At 44.5% G+C, this 22753-nt stretch overlaps 1 protein-coding gene across 1 annotated transcript; it reads right to left on the reverse strand.

Annotated features, from left to right (window-relative positions):
• Positions 1–994: 994 nt before the first annotated feature.
• On the reverse strand, positions 995–12452 carry PRSS23 (serine protease 23). Its single transcript, XM_026518283.4, has 2 exons — positions 12281–12452; positions 995–5044 (listed from the first exon to the last, which is right to left on the reverse strand). The coding sequence occupies exon 2, from the start codon at positions 5029–5031 to the stop codon at positions 3895–3897; it is 1137 nt and encodes a 378-aa protein (XP_026374068.1). The 5' UTR covers positions 5032–5044; positions 12281–12452; the 3' UTR covers positions 995–3894.
• Positions 12453–22753: the final 10301 nt, after the last annotated feature.

Genomic DNA, 22753 nt, shown 5'->3' on the forward strand with positions numbered 1-22753 from the left:
GATGGCAGGAGGCTGCAGCCCTGCCATTGCTGTGAGGTTACCAAGCATGGTTGTTGGTCTGCATTCCAGATGGTGCTTCCAAGGGCTGACCAGCTAGGGTTGAACAGACATGCTGGATTTCCTGGGACATACCTGGTATGTGCCTGCTGTCCTGACCTCGTTATTCACAGACTTCCCATTCTCTCAAAAGAACTCCATTCTGGATGAAAAGGCACGAAAAGAAGAACTCAGACAAAGCAAGGAGAGCCAGGCCAGTGCAGCGACCATCTACCAGCCTCCCTGGCCCAGACTGCGACCAGCCCCTGAGAGGACGTGCCGAGGATCGCCGTCAGAACCCCGGGGCCCCCAGGGTGGCTGTCTACCCTTCAGTAGCATGTGGTCGACAGAACAGGTGTTTATTCCAGTGCGGGCTTGTCGTCCTTGACAAGCTCTGGACCAGAGACTCTGGTAGGTGTTAGAGAGAGATCACTACCTTAAATACTGACCCGGGTGTCCCTGGGGGCTTGCCCTTGTACTGAGCAGGGACATGGGGTCACACAAAGAAAACAGCATGGTCTCGATGCTCCAACGTGCTCCCCAGTTGTTTTAAATCCATTTTTAGTCCAAAAAAAGTAATGAAAAAAATATGAGCTACTGACTGGCTCATATTTCTTTATCTCCTTAGCCCTATTTCCCCATTTTTCTTGGATTAGCTCCTTTCTAAATTCAAAATTCTGAATAAAGTGTACGGGGAAAAAATGTCCCAGATCCTGCCACAACTTTCTCTCAGCGACAAACGATTTGCAAGTTTATTCTCTCCCATTTTACCCTCTGAACCTTTCTGAATCTGGATCCCGCATTCTGGTTACACCCCAAAGGCACCAACACCTGATGCCACCAGGGGCTCATCATACTTTCTGCACGATCGCCTTGACCAAGGGCTGCTACAGGGATCCCCCAAATGTATTTATTAGAACACTAAATAGCTCATAGGCATTATATGAGAAAACAAGGGTTCAGTGATCAAAGATCTTTATTGAAGTGCAGATTTCAAAACATTACCATGTCTCTTTACTACAGGACTTCTTAGAGCTTTCAAAGTGCAAACAGGCAAGTGAGTCCATGAGGAGGAAAGGCAGTACGGGAGGCATCTCCCTCCTCCTCGATGATGGTGCCCTTTTTGTTCTTCGTAGAAAATCTGGAGGGATGAGTGTTTATGGCACACATTTGAGGAATGTTGTTCTACTAGCCTTACTAGGAATATATCCTTATGATGTATAACTAATACATGTAAAACACTAATTATTTTAATCTCATGAGTCTGTTCTTTTTTTAAATTTCAAATTCCACGACAATTTAATACATGCTATCTTTTATTACCACTGAAGAGATGGACATGTTGAGTTATTTTACCATCTATGAGTTCTGTCATACATACCATGTGGGTATTATTCTTTTTTTTTTAAAGATTTTATTTATTTATTTGACAGAGAGAGAGACAGCCAGCGAGAGAGGGAACACAAGCAGGGGGAGTGGGAGAGGAATAAGCAGGCTCCCAGTGGAGGAGCCTGATGTGGGGCTCGATCCCAGGACTCTGGGATCACGCCCTGAGCCGAAGGCAGACACTTAACGACTGAGCCACCCAGGCGCCCCATGTGGGTATTATTCTTGAGTAAATGATGCCTATTTGTGAACTAAACATTGATATTATTTTGACTTTGTGCCGTTGCCTACCTTTGCGGAGGGAAGTTTCAACTTTGCAAAAAATTAAAATCAAGAAATCAGGTGCTTCATAAAAGGAGCATCTATTTTTTTTTTAAATCAGTCCTGTCTAGGTGTTTATTGAAATTTTTTTGCATCAAGCAAGAGCAAAAAGAAAACCCCCCAAATACCAAACACAGGGATGCAGACCTCTCTTCTTCCTCACGCTAGATTCCTGCTAGATTTCAAAGCAAACTGTGCTGGAACTCAGAAGAATCCTGGCGGCCTTACATCTCTTTGCTATGCATAGTATTTCTTTCTTTCTTTCTTTTTTTTTTTTTTTTAAGATTTTATTTATTTAGTTGACAGAGAGAGACAGCCAGCGAGAGAGGGAACACAAGCAGGAGGAGTGGGAGAGGAAGAAGCAGGCTCATAGCAGAGGAGCCTGATGTGGGGCTCGATCCCAGAACGCCGTGATCACGCCCTGAGCCGAAGGCAGACGCCGAACGACTGCGCCACCCAGGCGCCCCTATGCGTAGTATTTCTTACATGATCTGAAGAAAGCACTGTGGCTGTACATTTCTTGTGTGTCTTATCAGGATTATTCTTCTGAAAAACTCATGACACATAAGCCAAAAGCCACCCGGAGAAAGTTTAAGCTTCAATGCCATATCTGAATGTCCTCGAAGAGAGTTACAATTCAGGCTGATATTACCTAAGGTACAAGCCCAGCAGACGTCTGCCCTGTAATTCATTTGCTCTTTTTTCTTCCCCCACTGATACATTGAGGAAGACGCGCTCAGGCGAAGAGGCATAAAATGAAAACATACAATAAGTCACATTCTTTTCTTTATAAACTGTGATTATCAGATTGATAAAACATTCATAAAGACGTTTACTGGAGTGGTAATTCTGATCCACTTTGCATTCTCCCGATTTCCATTTTTACCACTCTACTTGATTATATGTGTCTGTAGCCTCAAGTATCCCAGTAAAAGAGGCCCTTTTAAAGCCAGTGGGGGGGAAAAAAGTCCTCTTGGTTTTTCTTAAAGCACCGTCCAAATATTTTTACTGTAAAGTAAGTAAAAGAGAGAAGTTTCCAAATTGCACAAGTCCATCGCTCCCTGAAAGCACCCTGAAAACTCCATAGAATAATTTTGATTAGGTTGTATGACCGTGCCAGGCTCCAAACAAGTGCTTCTTCTGTTGTGATATCCGCCAAGCAATGTATCCATCGTTCTCTGGAATTTAATTCATTTGAAATCAGTCCATCCAAACGATAAAACATGAGATGTGCTATACTCCAGGGGTAAAATGAAATGATTGTTTTTAGTGGGACCACAACTGTTAGCTGGGAAGTGATACAGCCTGTTCTAATTAGGCCCTGATCACCGTCTTCTGGAAAAGAGCAAGTTCAAGAAACGTGAGTAAAATCCTGTTAAGTGGAAGGATGGGCATAAATAATCTTGCCCACTCTGGTGTGTCACAAAGCTGACAGGGCCGTAGGTCGGGGTCTTCCCCAAAAGTAGAACAATAGTCTTTGGGAAAGAAACTATTTCAAAACTGCAATTAAGTCAGAATACTGACTTACTGTAAGATATAGTTTAACATGTGTACCAATATAGACAACAAATCCTTTTACTCATCAAGGACTACCGTGAAAACACCTCCAAGTCCAGCATATTACACCTGCCTGTCTAAGAAGTATCGTGAAGGTTCCTAAGAGTTGTATGCGGTGGGGAACACTGCCATCTGGAAACATTAATGATTAGGCATTAAAAACAAAACAAAAAACCCAAGATGAATCTCAGGAGAAAATACACATATATACAAACATAAGGATTTAAGAATTTATATCTTCCATATGCCACATATTTAATATAAACCTTTGAAACAAGTTCAGATGAAATAAAAACAAAGTTCTCAAAAAGTGAAAGATTAACTTACTTGCTAAATATTCCCTATCATCCCAAACACCAGTATTGTGTTTTTTTGACTTCTATGAAAAGTATGCCTTTAAACTCCTTAAACGATATATGATACACAAACCAGTTTTCAAATAATAAAGCCAGGCATCTTGCAATTTTAAAAAATTACGTAAAAGATATCATGACACATCACACACACACACACACACACACCAATGACAACATTTGGCCTCTCCTAAAATAAGTACATAAAGACCATCAAGTGCCACCAGGAAGGAACACTGCGTCACCCCTCCCTACAATCCAGGTAGTTTCCTTTAATCCAATAGCAGATCTGGGCATATTTGAGAGGGGTGATTCTAACAGCCACGTTGAAATCCTGTGGAGAACCATTCATGTCTACCCACTGGTGCCCCGAAAAGATGCCAATAATTTTCCGCTCCCACTTCTGCTGCTGCCGCTTCCACATCCTGACGTAGACCCCGGAGCCGCTGGCTCCGGGCTGGGCATCACACTGCTGGTAGAGCAGGTCATAGGTCTCATCTTTGACATCACAGAAGCGGTACACCAAGTCGCCTGGTCGGTCATTGTCGTAACCAGAGAAGTGGATTCTGCCTCCTGGTAGCTGCTTGGCGGGAGGGCTTACCCCAATCTTCATGAACTTTCTTTTGTGGGGTTTTTTGAGTTCTAGGAGGGCGTAGTCATAATCCATACCAATGTCGTTGGCATTGCCTTTGATCCAACCCTTGGGCACATGGGTGCGCTTCACCCGGATCCACTGAAACTTCATCTTCTCTGGCACGCCGGAGCTGGAGCTGTTGGCCCCTCGACCACCATCTTTAAACTTGGGCTTCAGGAAGCCCACTCGAAGTTTCTGGGTTCCTTTCACATAGGTTTTCCCATCATGGATGCAATGGGCAGCCGTGAGAACATGCTTCTCTGCCACCAGGGTGCCCGTGCAGCCTGTAGATAACTTCACTGATGTTGAGAAGGGGTAGTTGAGCAAGAAGTCCTTCCCAAAAATGCTGAATCTGCTGTCGTAGCCATAAATCTGCCGCTTCCTCCGAGACTTTCCGGAAGACTCTTGTCCCCTGCCACTGCTGAGGACATAAATGCCCACCTGCGTCTCCGTGCGGCTGCCATTGGCATAGAGCGTTTCATAAGACAGGTACTGCTTGGCCTCTTCGTAAGTGGGCAGTGGAGTTCCCTTATGACACTGGGGTCCACACGAGGAGGACACTTCCAATTTGGCTTCGGCCCCAAAGTCTGGCTTGCCTAGGTTGAGGGTGGACTGGGGCAAGACCACAGGGAGGTGGTAAGCAGGCCAAGTGGGTTTCCAGTGGGCACCATAGGGGCTCACGTGCCCGACAGCACAGAGGAGGAGGAGGAGGAGAAGGAAGAGGAGCCCTGGAATCCCCGCCATGCTGAGCACCACTCTGTAGGAACAAAGATAAGCAGGTCAGGAGGGCAAGGGGCTGAGCACTGGCTGGCTGAGGAAACAGGCCGGCAGCATGCCTGTCATTGTTTCTAAGTCTGTGAACCCTCCTCAGGAATCAGGGTGTGGAGAGGAATCCCAAGATTATGGTCTCACTTAAAATACAAGGCTTGACCTGGGAACTTTTCCATGCTCAAAATGAAATGGGGTGTTCATTCCCTTCTATGTTTAAGATGCCCCTAATGATGGCCCAGTGCAAGGCGGAGTGCCAACGGTCATCTCCAGAGGAGCTGCTCCAGCACCCCCGGGTTCTGTGTACTTTCCAGCCTTCTTTGTGCTTGGTTCTGAACTTTTGTCCTCTCCTACCTCCCTGGTCCACCTGCCCTTCTTTCCTTCTTTTTGCTCATTCTCAGTATGGCCTGTGCTTGGAAAATCTTCAGAGCTACTTGCTCCTGTAAATTTAAATTACACAGCTGACTGAGGACCCAAGGCCTCGAGGAGGGACATCTCCACAGCATCACACTCACTGGGGCTCCTGTTGCTTCTAAATGCAGAGTGACTCCACAGAGGGCATAAGACCCCCTTTTCTTTTGAATTTAAAACAGCTTTAACTATTATGAATTTAGTTCCAGAGTCGTCAGGCCTCTAACGGACAAGATACTCCTTCTCCCTTTGGATTTGTGGTATGCTAACAGGATCTCTGTCAGAGATCCAAAGCTCTAATGCAGCATCAGGTATGACACTGGGAGCTTTCCTGCTGGTTCCTTTTCAGGCCTTTGTATCTATGCTCCTGGGCCATCTGAACGCCTTGAATTTGGCCCCATGCTAGCGCTCCACAAAGATTTATTGAATGGATTTACTGAATGAGTACCTGTATTCATCAGAGAGTGAGTGAATGATTAGCGTGGCTACAAAGACCACGTTTTTGGAACGATGCATGCTGAGTGCTAATGACAGCGATGTATGTGGATGATGGGGTGGCTCAGGGAAAGGGCATGAAATCCAGGTGCGGGGAGTAACAAGAACAGGGGAGCCCTTGCAGGGGAGGTGATGCTTGAGGTGGGTGGTAAAGGTGAGGAGAAGTTAGATAACCTAAGACAGAGTGAAGGGGACACTTCGAGAGAGGGGACAGTAGTATGCAAGGACACGGAGACATGCAACCGTGCAAGTCATTTCAGAAACTGTACTTAGCTCAGCAAGGGTGGAAGAGAGCAGGTGGTGGAGGCAGTGGGCAAGAGCCGTATTACACAAGGCTGTGTACACTAACTGAAGAAGTTTGGATTTTCTCCTGAAATGTATGTTAGAAGAGCTGGATCAATCATCCCACAAGAAAAACAGCAATGAAAAACGAGATTGGGAAGTACTTTCATAAACATTCAAGCACCGGTTGGCTCTGACTGGCTGTGGATCTTCTGTCCAGGAGAAGCTGACGTAGCAGGTGGAGTAATCTGTTTGGGTGGAGTGCTCCCGAAAGGAGGACAGGGAGGGGTTAGGTCTCTCAGGCTTTGGAACCTAGCAGGAGTCAGGGAGAAACCATCTCCTTGTTCTCATTCTCTTCCTCTGGAGAGTACAGACCTGCCGGCAACTTCGGGGTGCCTTCTGCTTTCTTTTACATAAAACCGGAAAATCCCATTGATCTGATCTAGTCCAGCTGAGCATGCCACTCACATTCCCAATATCCACACACAATATTACTAAGAAGTGTGCTTGCCTGCCCCCGCCTCCACCCCCCTTTCTGGGATCTTCTTGCTTGACTCTTTCTTTCTAATTCCACTTCTGTCAGAGAAAACAGGGATGGGATAAAAAAGGAAGGAGCTCCTGGAAGAGGTAATTCCTTGGGACTTGCTGATTCTTTGAAATTGCTTCTTTCCCATTTTTCAAACAGGACGAGTCCCTGGGCCCTTCTGTGAGGAGTAATACATGTAGTGGTTTCTCTAAACCCCTGAAACCATGGGCTATGTGTGTATGTGCATGCATGTGTTTGCGTGAGCTTGTTGGGGGGAGGGTGGGCACTATCATGACTAAAGGCTCTAAGTGGATGAGGGAGGGGATGCTAATGCTGGTAATGCCCTCCTCCCCAGTGGGGACTTCAGGGGTGGGCTAGGTGTGGTGAGGACAGCCCTTCAGGAAACTTCAGGAGATGGCTCTGTGTCTCATTATTCCCATCTCCTGGCTCAGGACCGAGTCCTTAAAAATATCTAGGTCCTGGACAGCATTCTTCTCTACGTAAGTTGCTGTCTGGGCAACTAAATGCCCCTCACACCAGAATCCCTGCCAAGTGTGATATGTACTAGGAGGAATCCTGTGTCTCCCACAGGGCTGCGTCTTGGACCCCTACACGTCTTCTCCTCCTCCCTTAGCTTATCTAAGAAAGAAAACACAGGAGCCAGAGGTCCAAGCTGCCAAGTATTCCTGTTCTCAAAATGTGATTCTTAGGGGAGAGAGAGGAGGAGAGGAGATGGTATTATGCTATGAATTATTGCAAATTGTAGGTAATCCTTCCAATGTGCATGAAGAACAGGGCAGTTGGCGCATGCTCACATGGTCATCATCTAGAGCACGCATCTTCAAATCTCGAATCAGAAACTGATATGCGAATTGGATGCTGGGAGTGCAGAGCCTGAATTATCTACTGTAGCAGAATTCCTCCAGTGGCATCTGTCTTTATCGAAACATTGAAATAGTCCATTGGCAAAGGTGTCAGGGAAGAGAATGGCAGGAAAGAGTCTGAAATATTTAACTAGGAATTGGGTCTTAATGAATTAACCTCCTTGTAGGCAAAATTCACTCTAATCTCACTTTTCCAAGTGTTTTGCCTCTACAGCAAACCTATTTAAAACATATTTTCAAAGTCCTTGAAGCATGTCTCATCTCACAGTGAGGTTACGGATTTTTTTTTTTTTTAATGTCTGTCTTTCAAAATATGTTTTGGTACCAGTTCCTGAGAGTTAGTGGGTCTGAAGAAATGGAGACAAGTCTTTTTGTGGGCATGAGGGCTGGGCTGTCAGCTAGGCTCTCTCACTGGTCACGCTTCACTCCAGCCTCCCAACATACAGGATCAAGTTTGTTCCTCAGAGAGATGACAAACGACTGTGCCAAGAATCTGTGGCATCATTTACAAATCAGAGGATGCTGGTAGAGAATCTAAAGAGTCTACTGTAGATTATTATTACGATATTAATATCCTCTAAGGAATATCAATGTTCTAGATAGAATATTATTTAATTGATATCTAATATTCATTCAACAATATTACTAATTCAGAGTCCTTACAACTTAAATTCTGATCATTTAGCCAGTGAAGAAGTCAGCTACCAATAGGTAAAGGACTGTTAAACCAACAGGGTACGGTAAAGGTTTAATCCTTTAGGAATAAACATTTTGGATACCTCAAAAACACGAACTTCTATTAGTCTGAAACATTGCTTAAACTGAACTCATTATTGCTTAAACTGAACTCATTAACTTGTGGTAAGATCTTGTTCTGCTGTTTTTATATCTTGATTAAATTTTCTTTGTAACTCTGAAAGCTATAAAACTGCATTAAAAAGACTTTAATTCAGATTTAGAAATTAATGCAGACTAATGCAGGTCAAATTATTCCAAACTGATTAAGTTTTTTATTATTATTTAAAAAATTGTATTGAAATATAATTATATTAGTTTGTGGTGTGCAATGTAATGGTTTTTAACAGACTGTAAATTGGGAGATAAGGTTGTCTGTTCTCAGGCTCCCAAATGAGCTTAAGCTGACGTCTGTATTAAGGTTACAGACTTCATAAACTGCTCACCCCTTTACCAAATGTGTGTTAAGGGTAGTTTAGAAACTATTCTGAATAGCAACCTGAACTCTTTAGTCTTTTTAGTGCTGGTCTTTTCAGGCCGAGGATTCTCTAATTTTGTAATTTCCCAGGGTCACAAAAGTCCAGGGCAAGCACTATGTTGTGCATGAACAGGGTCTGCACCCCATTTACTATCTGGAGCCTACACTCACAGAATTAAGGAGGCCGGAGGCCAAGCGGAAAAGGAAAGTTTATCTTGCTTATCTCTTGCCTATCTGGGAGACAAGATGGCCCTCCTGAGTTTTTGCCAAGGAAACAAAGGCCTCCAGCAGAGGGCGACTTTCAAGAACGGAGTAGAACGATGGTTGGGTGTGCCGGCTCTCAGAAGAGGGTGAGGGGGGAAATCTCACCCACCAAGGCCCTTTCCCAAGGCATTCACACCCTACCTTGACTCCTTTCCCATTAATAAGACGCCCAGTGATAACCGTGATGCTTTAAAATTAGGTTGGTGGCTTTGCATTAATTTCTCAACTCACCTGATGATAATTTCCTGAATAATTTCCCAGGAGACAATTACTGTTTCCATTTTTATAAACTCTAAGCAAGCCTGCACTATGCCCATTTAAGTTTACTTAAACAAACATTCTAGGATGGAAACAGATATAACAGCAACATTCACAATCTCATTGTTGGAAAAGGTAACTAATGGAGTCCATTAACTTGAAATTCTCTCTTGCCCTCACAAATGAATCACCTCATCCTTATAGAACTGTCTGAAATATGCACACCTTTGAAAAAAAAAAAAAGAATGAAGATTTCCAAATCTTATCTTCCGAATCTTATCCTCATTATACCTAAATCCAGATGAAGAAAATTCAGGTCCATACCATTTCATTTCTAGGAAAAAGCCTTTACTGGATAAAGATTCCTCACATACATAATTATCTTATAAAGTTCTCAACCAAGTATTCTCATGTATCGATTCACCTGGATGACCACGCAGAACGAAAATTAAGGTAAGCAAGTATTTTTTCACCATGCTTAGTAATACAGAAACTATTTCTTTTCCAACTCTGTATATCTGACTCACAAGAGTTACACATTCCGGGCTCCATCACTCAATACGAGCCACTCTCCTGCTGTCCACAGTCTAAAAATATTTATACGTAATGAGGATGCTGCTACTTCACAAATCCACTAATCCTCTAATGGTGAAGGGACTGTGCAAATTATCAGAAACGTATAAACCACCACCATCTGCTTGGAGGCTGGGCACTGAAACTTCTCTGCCCCAGTTCTGCCCCTTAGTCTTCAACACTGCAACAACACAGCTCTCCTCCAGGGGGCGAGTGTTTGGGAGAATGAACTCCTCTAGCAAACGAGGGCTGGGAGAAAAAAAATCTAATCCTCAGGACATACATTCTCTATTGTACAACAGATGAATTCCTGCAACCACTACAAACAGTAATGTCGAAACAAACAGTGGGCAAGTCTGTAGAGATAAAAGTTTTGGACACCATCTGGAAGGCTAACAAAGGGTTTTCCATGGAGTCTGTGCCCAGGAATACTGAACAGTGAAACCATGCTAATTCCTAAAGCAAATACCTAAAAATGAACAAAGCCCTATGAACCCTCTGCAGCCAGGCTTGCTCTCATTTTCCTGAGTCACAGAACCTGTTAAAGGAAAACAGATCCAATCACATAATGATTTAAGAATTACAGCCCAGACAGGAAAGAAACACAGGGCATCTACAAGCCCGGCCACCCTAAACATAATCTTGTGGTCAAACGAAGTTTAACTTCTTCTGTTTAGGCAAAATGAACTACCCTAATGAGCTTGGGACAAACCCAGCGGCAGAATAAGAACAGAGTGTATCAAACTGTCAATGGTGAGACCAGGAGGAAGGAATTCCCCAGAGCCAGTGGGAGTTATGCATGAATAATGCCTGGTGGACTGAATCCTAACGGATCTACGGATCTACGAGAAGAACTATGTGGGAGAACCTGAGCCTATTAAACACTGAAGACTGGGGCCAGTAATCTTCTCAGACTCACTAATGGGTCTACAGACAGAAAAGCGCACCCATATTCACCATCTACCTGAATAAGGTGTCGGTGTTACGAAAATGCATATTAGTTACCTGGAAGAATGCTTCCTTTCCAGCTCAGGTACAGGAAAGCATGACAAGTTATCTCCTGACTATTTATGCGGGAAGAACACAAGCGAAACAATTTATTCAAATGCGGGACGTGTGCATAGGATCAAACTTTCACAAGTAAACGTAATGGCTTTTGTAGCATTTCTCCTAAATTCCTTCCCTCTTCTCCTCCACCTCCAATTCACTCCTGCCAGGCTTCTTGAGAGACACGATCCTAAGGCCTATTTTAAATGCTCTTATGCACAAGGAGGATCCTGAAACAAGTAATAAATATCCTCACATTAATAGGCTTTGGCCACAGCTGACTTCAAACTATAAACTCAACCCCTTCCCGAATGGTGACCTGCAGATGACTCTGGCATTGGCCTATCTGCTCCTGAGGAGCACACACGAGGGACTCCTTAAGTTCAGTTTTGGGAGCTGAGCGAAGCCAGCCCATCCCAACACCGATTCTGAACAACCTGGACCTTTCCACCAGCCAGGGGCTGTTTCTCTTTCTGAAGTCTCACGAGTGTCGCCCAAAGGGCAGTAAAACACACCGGATTTTTACCAGCTGCTTTTTCATGAGATGTTGGAAAACAGCCCTAATTTGTATTCTGGAAGGGGATGGTGGTTTTCCTTCACTGAAATAATTCCTCTCCCTCCTCTTCCAAAACAATTTTTTAACTTTTCAAACTTTTATTTAAAAGTTTGAAGAACTCGTGAAGAACGTCCACAGGCCGAAGAAGAAATATTTGCTTCCAACGACGGTGATAGTTCGCAGTTTATAAGGAAGCGCAGGGTCATCAATTAAGGCTCCGGAGAAAAGAGCCTACTCCCAAACTGTGTTTGCTGCACTTTCCTTGCTGGCTAAGATGTGTTCACAATCACGTGCCCAGAGTTAAAAATTAATGTTCACATCATGTTGGAATACACATATGCAAAACCCAAGGAAAATAAGGGGTGCGGAGCAGATGGGGGTGTTGTCATCGCCCAGCTGGAGGAGAGTTTGCCCAGGGCCGGCTCTTTCTCTACTCCCACCCGACATCCAAGATAGCACTTTGAAACCCGTCTTTCCCATCCGCTGCACGGTGACACTGAGTGAATGCAAGCGCCCCGCAGCCCCTGAGTCTCCGCGGAGCTCCTTCAGGCCGCGGGTCCCAGCTCTCCAGCCCTGAGGGCGGCCCGGCGAAGTTCCGAGTGCCCCCCGCAGCCCGCAGTCACCCAACGCCGCGCGCACCGGCCCTTTGTCCCGCTGCTCTCGGCGCCGCGCTCCCCGCGCGTTCGGCGGTGTCCCCAGCCCGCGCCCGCACTCACCCGCGCCGAGCAGCCCGCCCGGGCCGCAGCTCACTGCGCCGCTCCAACAGGTGTGGGCGCCGGAAGGGCGCGTGCGACTCCCATGCCTGCCCCGCGGCGCGACCGAGTGCGAGCTGGCGGGCGGGCGACCAGCGCAGGCAGCGGGCGGGTCCGCCCCCCGCGCTTCCCGAGGCCCGCCAGCCCCGCCTCCGGCCTCGGGGAAGCCGCGCGGCCGCGCCCGCCTCTCACCCCCCACCCCCGCACCCGGCCAGCGCGCCCGCCTCCGCCCCTCGCCGCCAGCCTCCGGCCCGAGCCGGAGCCGCCAGACCCGGGATTCCGCAGCCGTGCGGTCGGCGCAGGTGGGCCCCGGCCTCTCGGCGCCAGTCCGCGCCAGTCTCGCGGAGGGCCCGTCCGGCCCCGGAGCCGTGCGCCTTCACCCTTCCGGCACCGCGCACCCCCGGGGCTCGGACGCAGCCTTTCCAGCGAGTCTCGGGCCTTCGCCGCTTGCACTGAGCTGCCTGCTCCCGAAGACGGGGTGCTCCCCAGGGTTGCCAATCCCAGCCTAGAACTGGGGACGCCGGCTACACCTGGGGCATGAGGAACCCCTCGGCAAATTGAAGAGTTGCGAAAAATACGTGCATTTGAGTTTTTAGGGGATGACTGAGGTCCTTCCCGCTTCACCCAGTTTCTCAGGTGCCTCCTCAGGTGCACACCTGCGTTCGGGTGGCAGGACCGCCAATGCTTTGCATCGCTTTCCGCACACGCGGGATGCGTGGGGCCCGGAGCACTGCAGGCCTTGGCGGCCTCGGAGTGGCGGATGGGCTGCTGAGCCCACCGCCTCAGCTTTCTATAGGGGCACCAGCTGGTGGAGCCACCTCCTCGCCCAGCGGGCCTGCTTTCCTTGAGTTCATTCCTAGGAACCCACAGTTCCGGGTCTCCACCTAGCCAGGCCGGTGACTGCGCCATTCAAGAATCTAGTGCTAGAGCTTTCCTCTTCTCTCCCCAGTACGTCAATATTTAATAGAGATGACGATTTACTGAGTCCCTTCTGTGAACCAGCTTTACACATAACCGCTGCGGTGAAGAAGTTGCACCTAACCACTGTTTTACAGGTAAGTTTAGAGGGTTAATGACCTGCCCCAGTGCACGGAGGCCACATTTTCTCTGTCAGGCCCCTTAGCTGTCCGTTCTCTCATCAAAGCCCACTCTCAGAAAGGGAGGGTCTAACACGCTATTTCACACCAGGGTGTTAATGATACACCTGATGTGTTTGTGTTTGCAATCGATTTTAAACAGGGAAGCCCCAACGTGTGCTATTGTGTAGTGTTTCTCAATGTGAGAGAAACTGATATCCTCCACTCTTTTAAGGGCGGAATTTTCTCAAACCTTCTCAGTATTGGCTTAAATTAGTTTCTTTTATAATGTTACATTACTATATATAAACATTAAATCAGATATAAATTTCTGTTACAGCTTATGAACAATTCTGGAGTAAAGCCAAAACAAATTTATAAATTAAATATAAAAGTCCCTTCCCAGAACAGGAGCATTAAATTAGTAATGTTTACTCAACTACTACTGGCATCATGTGGTACTGACTGCCCAGATAATGGGTACGATTGAGTTCAGTGTGGCTCTCCCCCTCTCATTGGGTGTCAAGTAAGTGCCCTGTATTGACACAATTTTCTCACATCTTTCCTCTGTCCCAGCAACCACACCTTTGCTTACACCCTTTGTTATTACAATATTTGGCTTTCACCTGACTCTAATACACCATTTAGAGGTTAACTTTGTGCTCTTCCGTTTTTTAAAGATTTTTTATTCATTTGAGAGAGAGAGCAGAGCAAGCAAGAACACGAGTTGGGGGGGCAGAGGGAGAGGGAGAAGCAGACTCCCTGCTGAGCAGGGAGCCAACAGGACCCTGGGACCATGACCTGAGCCAAAGGCTTAACCGACTGCGCCACCCAGGAAAGGCTATTCCTTTCCTAATAGCATAAGGGGTAAAATTATAACTCGTGGCACCAAGGCGCAGCCCACATAGACAATGAAATCACAAGGCAGTACTTGGTATTAGATGGTTATCCCAATGATCCCAACAAACACATTTTATTCATTTTATATGAAAACTATGAAAAAAGTTAATTATGGATCTCCAAGGGTCTGTACCTCCCAATTGGAAAAACAGCATTAAAAGCCAAATCCCTTACTTAATAGAGGAGCTGGAGTTGGAATTGGAAGGAGAGGAAGAAGGGAGAGACTTCTCAACCATGCTTGAGTTTCATTAGCTTTACCCCATTTCAACAAATATTTATTGAGCACCTGTTACATGCAAACCATGGTGGTAGGCATCAAATGAAAGGGCCACAGGAAGACAGTACAGCAACATAATTAAGAGTGCACCAGAGGCATTCAACTATGTGAGTACTACTCTGGGCTCTGTCACTTATGTATTAGCTGTGTAGCTTTTGGCTTAAACTTTCTGTGCATCCATTTCTTCCTCTGTAGAATGGAGACTGCCTCATATGGTTGTATTGAGAATTGAATGAATTAATACACATAAAATGCTTAGCACACTGCCTGACATGGAGTAAGTCCTTAATAAATATTAGCCACTGTTACATCTGTTATATGAAAAGAACATGCCTTAGCTCTGCTTTGGAGCTGGCTCTTTCAGCAGGAGCTCCACCGACGCTGACATTCATGGCTCCTTTGTCCTGACAGTTTAAAAAATTACATTGTAATCAATTTGGGGAGATAGGATGGTGGAAAATAAGATAATTACTCCCAACATTTTCAGAGAGAGAAACTGAGGCATGGAAGGTCCTAGCAGCACATCCCTTCCCTATCACCACTCCCACAGCTAGTCTCGGGTCTGATGCTCCCTACCCAAAGCAGCTCTAACTACAGATGATCCCCGGGAACTCAAGGCTTAAACAAGCACCACCCACTCCTTTTGTTTCCTGAGGCTGTCAAGAGTGAAATGAGAGGATACTATGTGGCTCTCAGGTTATCACGGCAATTGCCACAGGAACACGAGCAACACCAGATCTTTAGGGTACTTTGACCTCCAAGAGAAATGTTCTGTGCAAATAGCAGATGTCCTCCTGCTGAGCCTAGGTATTTTTCTTTATGTATTTGCCCCACTCTCCAGCCCCCAAAACAAAAACAAAACCAGAAAAACCAAAACCCTCACTGCTACTTAAGAACTCAGTTCAAATCCATGATCATAATTCTCAAATACTTTTCATGTGCATAGCAATTCAGTGGTTAAAAATGCATTCAGGGCAAGGCCCCCACGTTTCCTGAGTGCGCATGCACGCTGTATAAGATGATTGTGAGAGAGGGAGCAGATCTCCCTCATCTCAAGGAATGTGTGCTATGGATATAAACAACGAAAAAAATCCAATACAGGAGCAAGTGAGATACAGACTGGATCAGGCTCCAGCTAGAGAACATGGAAGAGAAATCGTTAATTCCCACTCTGGCTTCCAAGAAATGATGGAGTTTGAGGTGGAGCTCAAAAGATGAAGATCCGATCAAGGCTTTAATAAACTTTATCTCACTGAGTTTCTCCGTTGAGTAAGTGAGCAAATCAGTGGGTGAATGAAGGGGGCAGAACTAGCACTGGATTGTAAAAATTAGAGCTATCGTTTATTGAATGTGTACTATGTGCCAAGTGTGAAATACACTTTATTGTATGTAATCTTCAAGACAAACAAACAAACAAAAAAAAAAAGAAAGAAAGAAAGAAAGAAAAACAGAGATGAGGATTATCCCCATTTTGCCGATGAGGAAACTAAGGTCCGGAGTGGTTGAGTAAGATAACCAGTGTTACATTACTGAGTAACGCAGCTGTGACTTCTGCCCAATCTGTCCCACTCTTTCATCAACTTTTTCACTCATCAGTTTTTAAAAAGTCTTTTAGAAAGTTTTAATTCTTGCTGTAAAAAATCAGTCAAAGTCATGTCAACCTTTAGGGATAAACTTTGGGGTATTTAAAATAACATGTTTGGAAAACTGAAGCACATTTCTAATTGCCAGCATTATGCTTTGTTTTTGGTAGAATCACCTTTTTTCTTTCTCTTTCTGTTTACATCCCTATTAATAAACCCTGGCCATACTGACTTCTGTGGTAGTAAATTGATCTCAAAGAAAGTCAAGGTCTTCTGCAAGAGAATCAAGATTCTTCATGGCAGTCAGATAAATTCTTTTCCAACAATGCCTGAGCTTCATCAGTTTATAGTTAGGCATTACATTAGCCCCCAATCACAGACACACTTTCTCGGTAGGAGGAACTGAAGCTTGGCGATATAGAGTATCTGCTAGTAAGAATTCTGGTCTCCGGTGAACTGGTCCACTCTTTTCTCATTGTGTTGTGTTGCTTCCCCGACCTGCCTGTTCTGGAGCTGACAATAAGAAGGTTGAATCAGCTGCTGATGTCACTCCAGCTCTAAACATCCTTTCGATTCTACCTTCCTTTTGTTCCAATTGTGCAGTCACTAAGTAATGTCCTGTTAAATGGCCTTAGAGCAGCAGACAAGATGGGACTGAAAGATGACTGGAAACAGGGTAGCAGGTAGGTGAGAGACCCAACGCCAATTCTAAATTTAAACTGCAAAGTGCAGTTTTTAGGGCTAATTTTCCATGAGTCTAAGATCCGTATGCAGCTTCAACAATTTAAATCAGTTTGAAAGTTATCAATGAGGATTATTTCTAAGGAGATACATTTACATACTTAAAAATCATTTCCATGTGGTTTCTCTGGTGATAATGTGGCTTCTTCTGTGGTCGATAATAATGGATCTAGAAGTTTACTCAGTTAAGTGGGGCTTTCTAGCTCCTTGTAGAGTTGAAATGAGACATGACACAGGAGATTGGTGGGGGGGTGGGTGCAGGTTGGGGGGATATTCTAAACCTGTCTATGTGACCTTGGGTAAATCACCTCACTTACCAGCCTTATTTCTCATCTGTATAAAGAGAGCCTAGATCACCTGCTTTGGCAGCCTTTGAGTCCACGATGCTGTCATGCTTTAGGAGGAATGATGTGATCTGTAGGGCACCCCTACCATGGGATTCCAGTGTAGCAAAGAATGTGGAACTCTGGATCCAGTTTAGAATTCGTTTAGTCTCTGGGTGATCATGGACAAGTATATGACTTTCTGTGCCTCATTTTTCTTGTCTCTGCTCTGGCGCTAATTTAGGACTATTGTAAGGAGTCAATCAGTACAAAGCGCATGGTACAGGGCTCAGCACAAAATACATTCTAAACTGAACTTACCTAGTATTGTTGTTATTATTATAATAACTACTACTACTATTGTGGATGCGCAATATATGTTTTAAAATTTGTTGAATGAATGAATGGATGAATCAATCAGCCACATTGGTATAGCATCAATGCTAAAAAGTTTAATGCAGGCTTTCTAAGGAGAAATGATCTTGGGACTCCTATTCAACCACTCTCAAGGCTTTCTGTCATAACTCTGGTCTGTAGCAACAAAGAGTTCTTAGAACTGAATTTAGGAAAATTAGAGATTCAAATGGGAGCCAGGGTTGTATTTTTTGGTCTCCTCTTCCAAGCTCCCCTGTGGTACCATCAGTTATTTTTTCCACAAACATCTATTGAACCACTGATATTATCAGGTCTGTATATTTGTCAGTGTTTTTGAGGGCAACACCAGATTTTTCTTATGATGGTGGATTTAAAATCTGACATGGTAAAAAAAATAAAACCACAACAAACTCCTGTAATTAACCATAGTTTTTTGAAAAGCCAGCAAAAAGAACCACTACTAGCATTTAATAAAACAAATGTATTTGTATCACACTTAAAACTTTTTTAAAAATTCCTGTGTTTGTTAAGTTTAGATTACTCATTCTAAGCGTTTAGAAATATAAGCACACTCTGAATACAAATATGTGAAGGTATAATGTGTAAAAGATTAATGTATAAAGTAGTTGTAGAGTTAAATTGCCACATTGGTACACATGGTGCCCTTAAAAAAATGCTGTGCTGCAAAGAAGAGCTTTACTCTAATCCTACTTAAAAGAATATAGCAATTTAAAATTATCAAGAAGAAAAACAGGCTTTGGCGCTAGCAATTTCCTGTAAACCATGGGCACTATTCTAAACTGAAAAATTAGAAACATTTTGAAATAACTATGTGTTTCTCATTTTCTCTGGTCCAATTCAGAAAGTCTCCAGAGGCCAGCCCTGGGCTTCTCTGATGTCCTCTAACTTGCCTACTGGATCTCATGAGCAAGAACAAAATTGAAAATAAAGGGGTTTTTCTTCCTTTAATTCAAGGAAAGCAGCAGAGCCATTGGCCTCGAAATAGACATTAATGATCTTCTGATACTCTCTGTACAGTCATGTAATAAAATTTTCTCCCAAATCTCTGTAACTTTAAAAGGCATTTGGGGGGGAGGGAGGAATTCTTTTGTTTTTATGTTTATATTTATCCATAAATACTGGATTTACTCTTTTCTGTCTTATAAGGAGCAGGGTTTTATGTGGTTAAATATGGGGTTCGGATACTAAAGATCAGTGTCTTGAAAGAGTTTTCTCTTTTTTCCTCTGGCAAATTTTACTTGTCCTTCAAACTCAAATATCAATTCTTTTCTGAAGTTTTCCAAATCCTTCATTGCTAGATATGTAAGTTCATCCTCTATGCTTTTAGAGAATCATATTGACATACTTTAAACAGCTGACCTTCAAACAACACTGGTTTGAACTGTGCAGATCCGCTTATAAGCAGGGTTTGTTTTTTTTTTTTTTTTCAATAAATACAGTGCAGTACTGTGATGCAGCCCCCCATTACCCTGGCATTGTTCAAGGGTCGACTGTGCATATTTACAAGTTCAACTTCAAGTGGTCCTGAGCTCCTTATCATCAGAAACTCTGTCTTGTTTTCTTTCTAGTCTTTCTGGTTTTCCTCAATAGTCTAGCAGAGAGCCTGGCTCCTATTAAAGACTCAACTGATTTTTATTAACAAATTATTGAATGAATTAATAAGTGAAATTCTAATCTGCTTAAAATATCAGGTCTGAGATAATTTGGCTTGCCTATCACTAACAGCAGGACACACTGTATGTGCCATTTTACCATTAAATCCAGGTATATAAATTCGAATTTTTGTTTAATGCCCTTCCACCATTCTTACCTTACAGGGCACATCAGGATAACAAATTCAATTTCCACTTGGGCTGCTTGTTACATTTCACAATCATTTTATGGCTACATGATGATGTTCTAGGTATATTTGCTCACAATTTGTAACATTCCCATTGACTTTCTGCAGAACACTTTGGAATATGCTCTGAATTCTGGCTGCCATGGTGCGTTTTGAATTGGTCTGCCGGGGACTCCTATGGGATTGTAGAATCTTAATTGGACAATATGTGTTTCCCCAACTCTATTTCCTCCCACACTTCTAGAAGATGTTAAAATAGGTTGTCCATGAAAAAAAAGTTGAACATGCATATTGGCCTTTCAGATGCTCTGAGAAGTCCCGAGTAGAGAAACCTGGTTAAGCTCTGTTAGATCAAAGTTATCCACTTGACTGTGGACTCTTTTTTTCAACATGGTAGAACATTCATGGAATAGTAGAGTTCTGTAGGAGACATTTTGAGAAACACTGTCCATAAGCTTCCTCCATTTCTGGTACTAAACCACTTCTGTTCTCAAAATGTGGCTTGTGCTTTTTTGCATCAGTGCTTTTTTTGCATTTGAAACTCTGTTCTTCATATCCACTTGTCTCGATTCCACCCATTTATTAAAAGTCTAACACAATGGCTCATCTTCTATAAAGTATTTTTGTTGGTCTTTGATTTTCCATAACACTTTCTACAACTTTTTTATGGCTCTTTTAATTTTATTTTTTTTAAAGATTTTATTTATTTATTAGAGAGAGAGACAGAGATAGCACAAGCAGGGAGGAGAGAGAGAGAAACAGGCTACTCTCTGAGCAGGGATCCCAGGACCCTGGAATCATGACCTGAGCCAAAGGGAGACTCTCAACCAACTGAGCCATCCATGCATCCCAATTTTATTTCTTTAACTATCCGTTTACCTTTCCTCTCCCCAACTACTGAATATTTTGGGTTTGAATCTCTGGTCTGCACTCCTTTTGCTGGATGTATCAGTCGGAGTCTTGACAGGAACACAAGTTGCCCTTGATTGGTTCAAATGAAGAGACATCATGAAGTTAGCTACTTGTAGAGGTGAGAACAGGGTTGAGGAAAGAAACAAGGACAGAGAGCACTCAAGGTCTAGCAATAGGGAGAAGCCATAACTGCTGATCAGGTGGGGGGTGGACGGGAGGAAATGCTGTAGCCCCAAGAGGAGAACATCTTGGAGGGGGCCTACTGCCAGAGCTACATGGTCCAGGGAGGTCTCAGCCACTGCAAGGAATCTGACATTGGGGAGGGATGGAGTGAGACAAACACCCTGACTTCTCCTCCTCCTCTCTGATCTCTGGAGCCTGCCGAAGTCAGCTCACAGGCAAGGCTCAGAGCAGGGCAGTGGAGGGTGTAGAATTGCCAGGGGGGAGGCAGAGAATAGCCGGCACACTGGGAAAGCCTCTGTTTCCTCATTTGCAAAATAGAATAGTGACAGTCCTTTCCTCACAGGATCATAGTGAGGATTAAATTAGGAAACGCATCAAAATAGTAACATGTATGGTGCCTGGTTCTCTAGTCAGGTTAGTTGCTTAGCATTATTGTAATTATTTACTCAAACAACCCTATGGAGCCCTTTTGAATGGAGACAAGAGGGAAGCTAGTTGGGCAGTTCTGACTGACATCATCAGCTAATCTGACCTTGAAAAAAGACAACAAAGAGCTAAATTTGAGGCTTAGTTTTTGGCAGATTGTTTGGCACTTCTTAGACAGCCTTAGGCCTCCGGTTTCCCTTCCCCTCGGCAGAAAAGAGAGTTACTAAAAATCAAGCCAGCTCCCCAGGACCAGCACCCCACAGCCATGCCTGGGAATGGCAGTGACTTCTCATGTTTTGAGAGCAAAGTCTAGATGGCCAGTCCGAGGGTAAAGCAGGAGGGTTTGTGTCTATATAGCAATTTGTTTCCTGTTCTTTCAGATCAGTAACCTGTGTTATTTCAAACACAGGCTCACCTGGCTCCTGCTGCCCTTGGTACACAGATTAGGGAAACCACAAGAATGATCGCCCTTGTTCTTTTCACTTCAAAGCCCGCAGAATGCCGTGAAGGGCTAGCTCTCTGCCGGACCCAGGGAGGCCGAGTCCAGAGAAAGCCCTTTCATAGGAGCCTGGGGTGGGGTGGGGTGGGGAGCTTACCCGCACGAAGGCAGTGGATGTCGGAGCCAGAGGCCGCACAGGGGCCCTCTGCTGCAGCTCCTGCGTGCTCTTGGAGGAAGTGCAAGATCGGGGGTGACAGCGCTGGCGAGCCTGTCACCCTGACAGAGCAATGAAGGTCACTCTGGGACAAGATTGCTGTACTGACACCAGCAGCTGCAGGTAGGGACTTCCTTCAAGGAGGAGTGACTTTTTATCCGGGTTTCCGGCAGACTGAAATGAGTGAGAAGAACACTGAGCCCCTAGATCCCTCGGCATCTGTAAGTAGTTGTTCACATTATCATCCCTGTCCCTGAAAAATCCAGACGGGAAGTGACGCTATAGTAAGGGACTGCAGTCACCAGGCCCCTGAACCTCACACTCTCCTCGCAGACCTGAGCTCGGGTCCTCTGGCGTTTCCTGGGACAGACAGATGCTCTGTCTCTTTACTCAAGGCTGGCAGAGGCCCTGATTGGACAACTGTGTACGGCCAGGGCAAGGGCAGACTCCGGATAAGTGGGGCCACTGCATCAAACAGAGGGATCTTAGGTACCAGAGTAGTTTGGGGATAATGCTGCCAATAAAAATTAGCTCTTACCACGCTATGGGACACCAGTATTCCAAGATGCCATGATATTTTTTGTTTTAATGTTGAAACGAGAAAGGCACTCGGCCCTGATCCAGGAAGGCCCAGCCCAGTCCTAAACTACCGTGACCTTACAGTTGTATAAATAGCATATTGGTAAAGTGAGGTGACTCTAGCTACCTTCCAGTTCAGGACAAGAGATGGCAAGGTCTCTCCCTCTCTCTCTCTTTTTGTAACAGTGCAATAAAATTGAACTATTAAATCTTTAAAACCCTTTCTGCAGGAAAATTAAAAACAAATAAATGACAAGTCTTTGATTTGTTAGACTACTCTTTGAAGAGTTGATTGCTGACTTCAAGGCAAATTCCAATCTTGGTAGCAGCCCCCCAAACTCAGCTCCAATAGTGATTTTATTATCAACGCTTTCATCCCCTGCCCAATGATCTCAAAGCTTCAGGGAAATGAGGTTCGCTCAGAGGTTGGGTTTTCTTGATCTAAGCTTGATAGGAATCAACCTTTGTACTTACTCTAATGCCTGCCCGACTAGAGGAGAAAGGATGAGTGAACCAATAAAGTTGTTCTGTGTAAAATTATGGTTCAG

Source organism: Ursus arctos, unplaced genomic scaffold (assembly GCF_023065955.2).
Source record: "Ursus arctos isolate Adak ecotype North America unplaced genomic scaffold, UrsArc2.0 scaffold_22, whole genome shotgun sequence".
In the NCBI taxonomy this organism is placed as follows: domain Eukaryota; kingdom Metazoa; phylum Chordata; class Mammalia; order Carnivora; family Ursidae; genus Ursus; species Ursus arctos.

Excerpts from the sequence above, each read along its gene's own strand:
- PRSS23 (XM_026518283.4), bottom strand. The coding sequence starts at position 5,031 with ATGGCGGGGATTCCAGGGCTCCTCTTCCTTCTCCTCCTCCTCCTCCTC.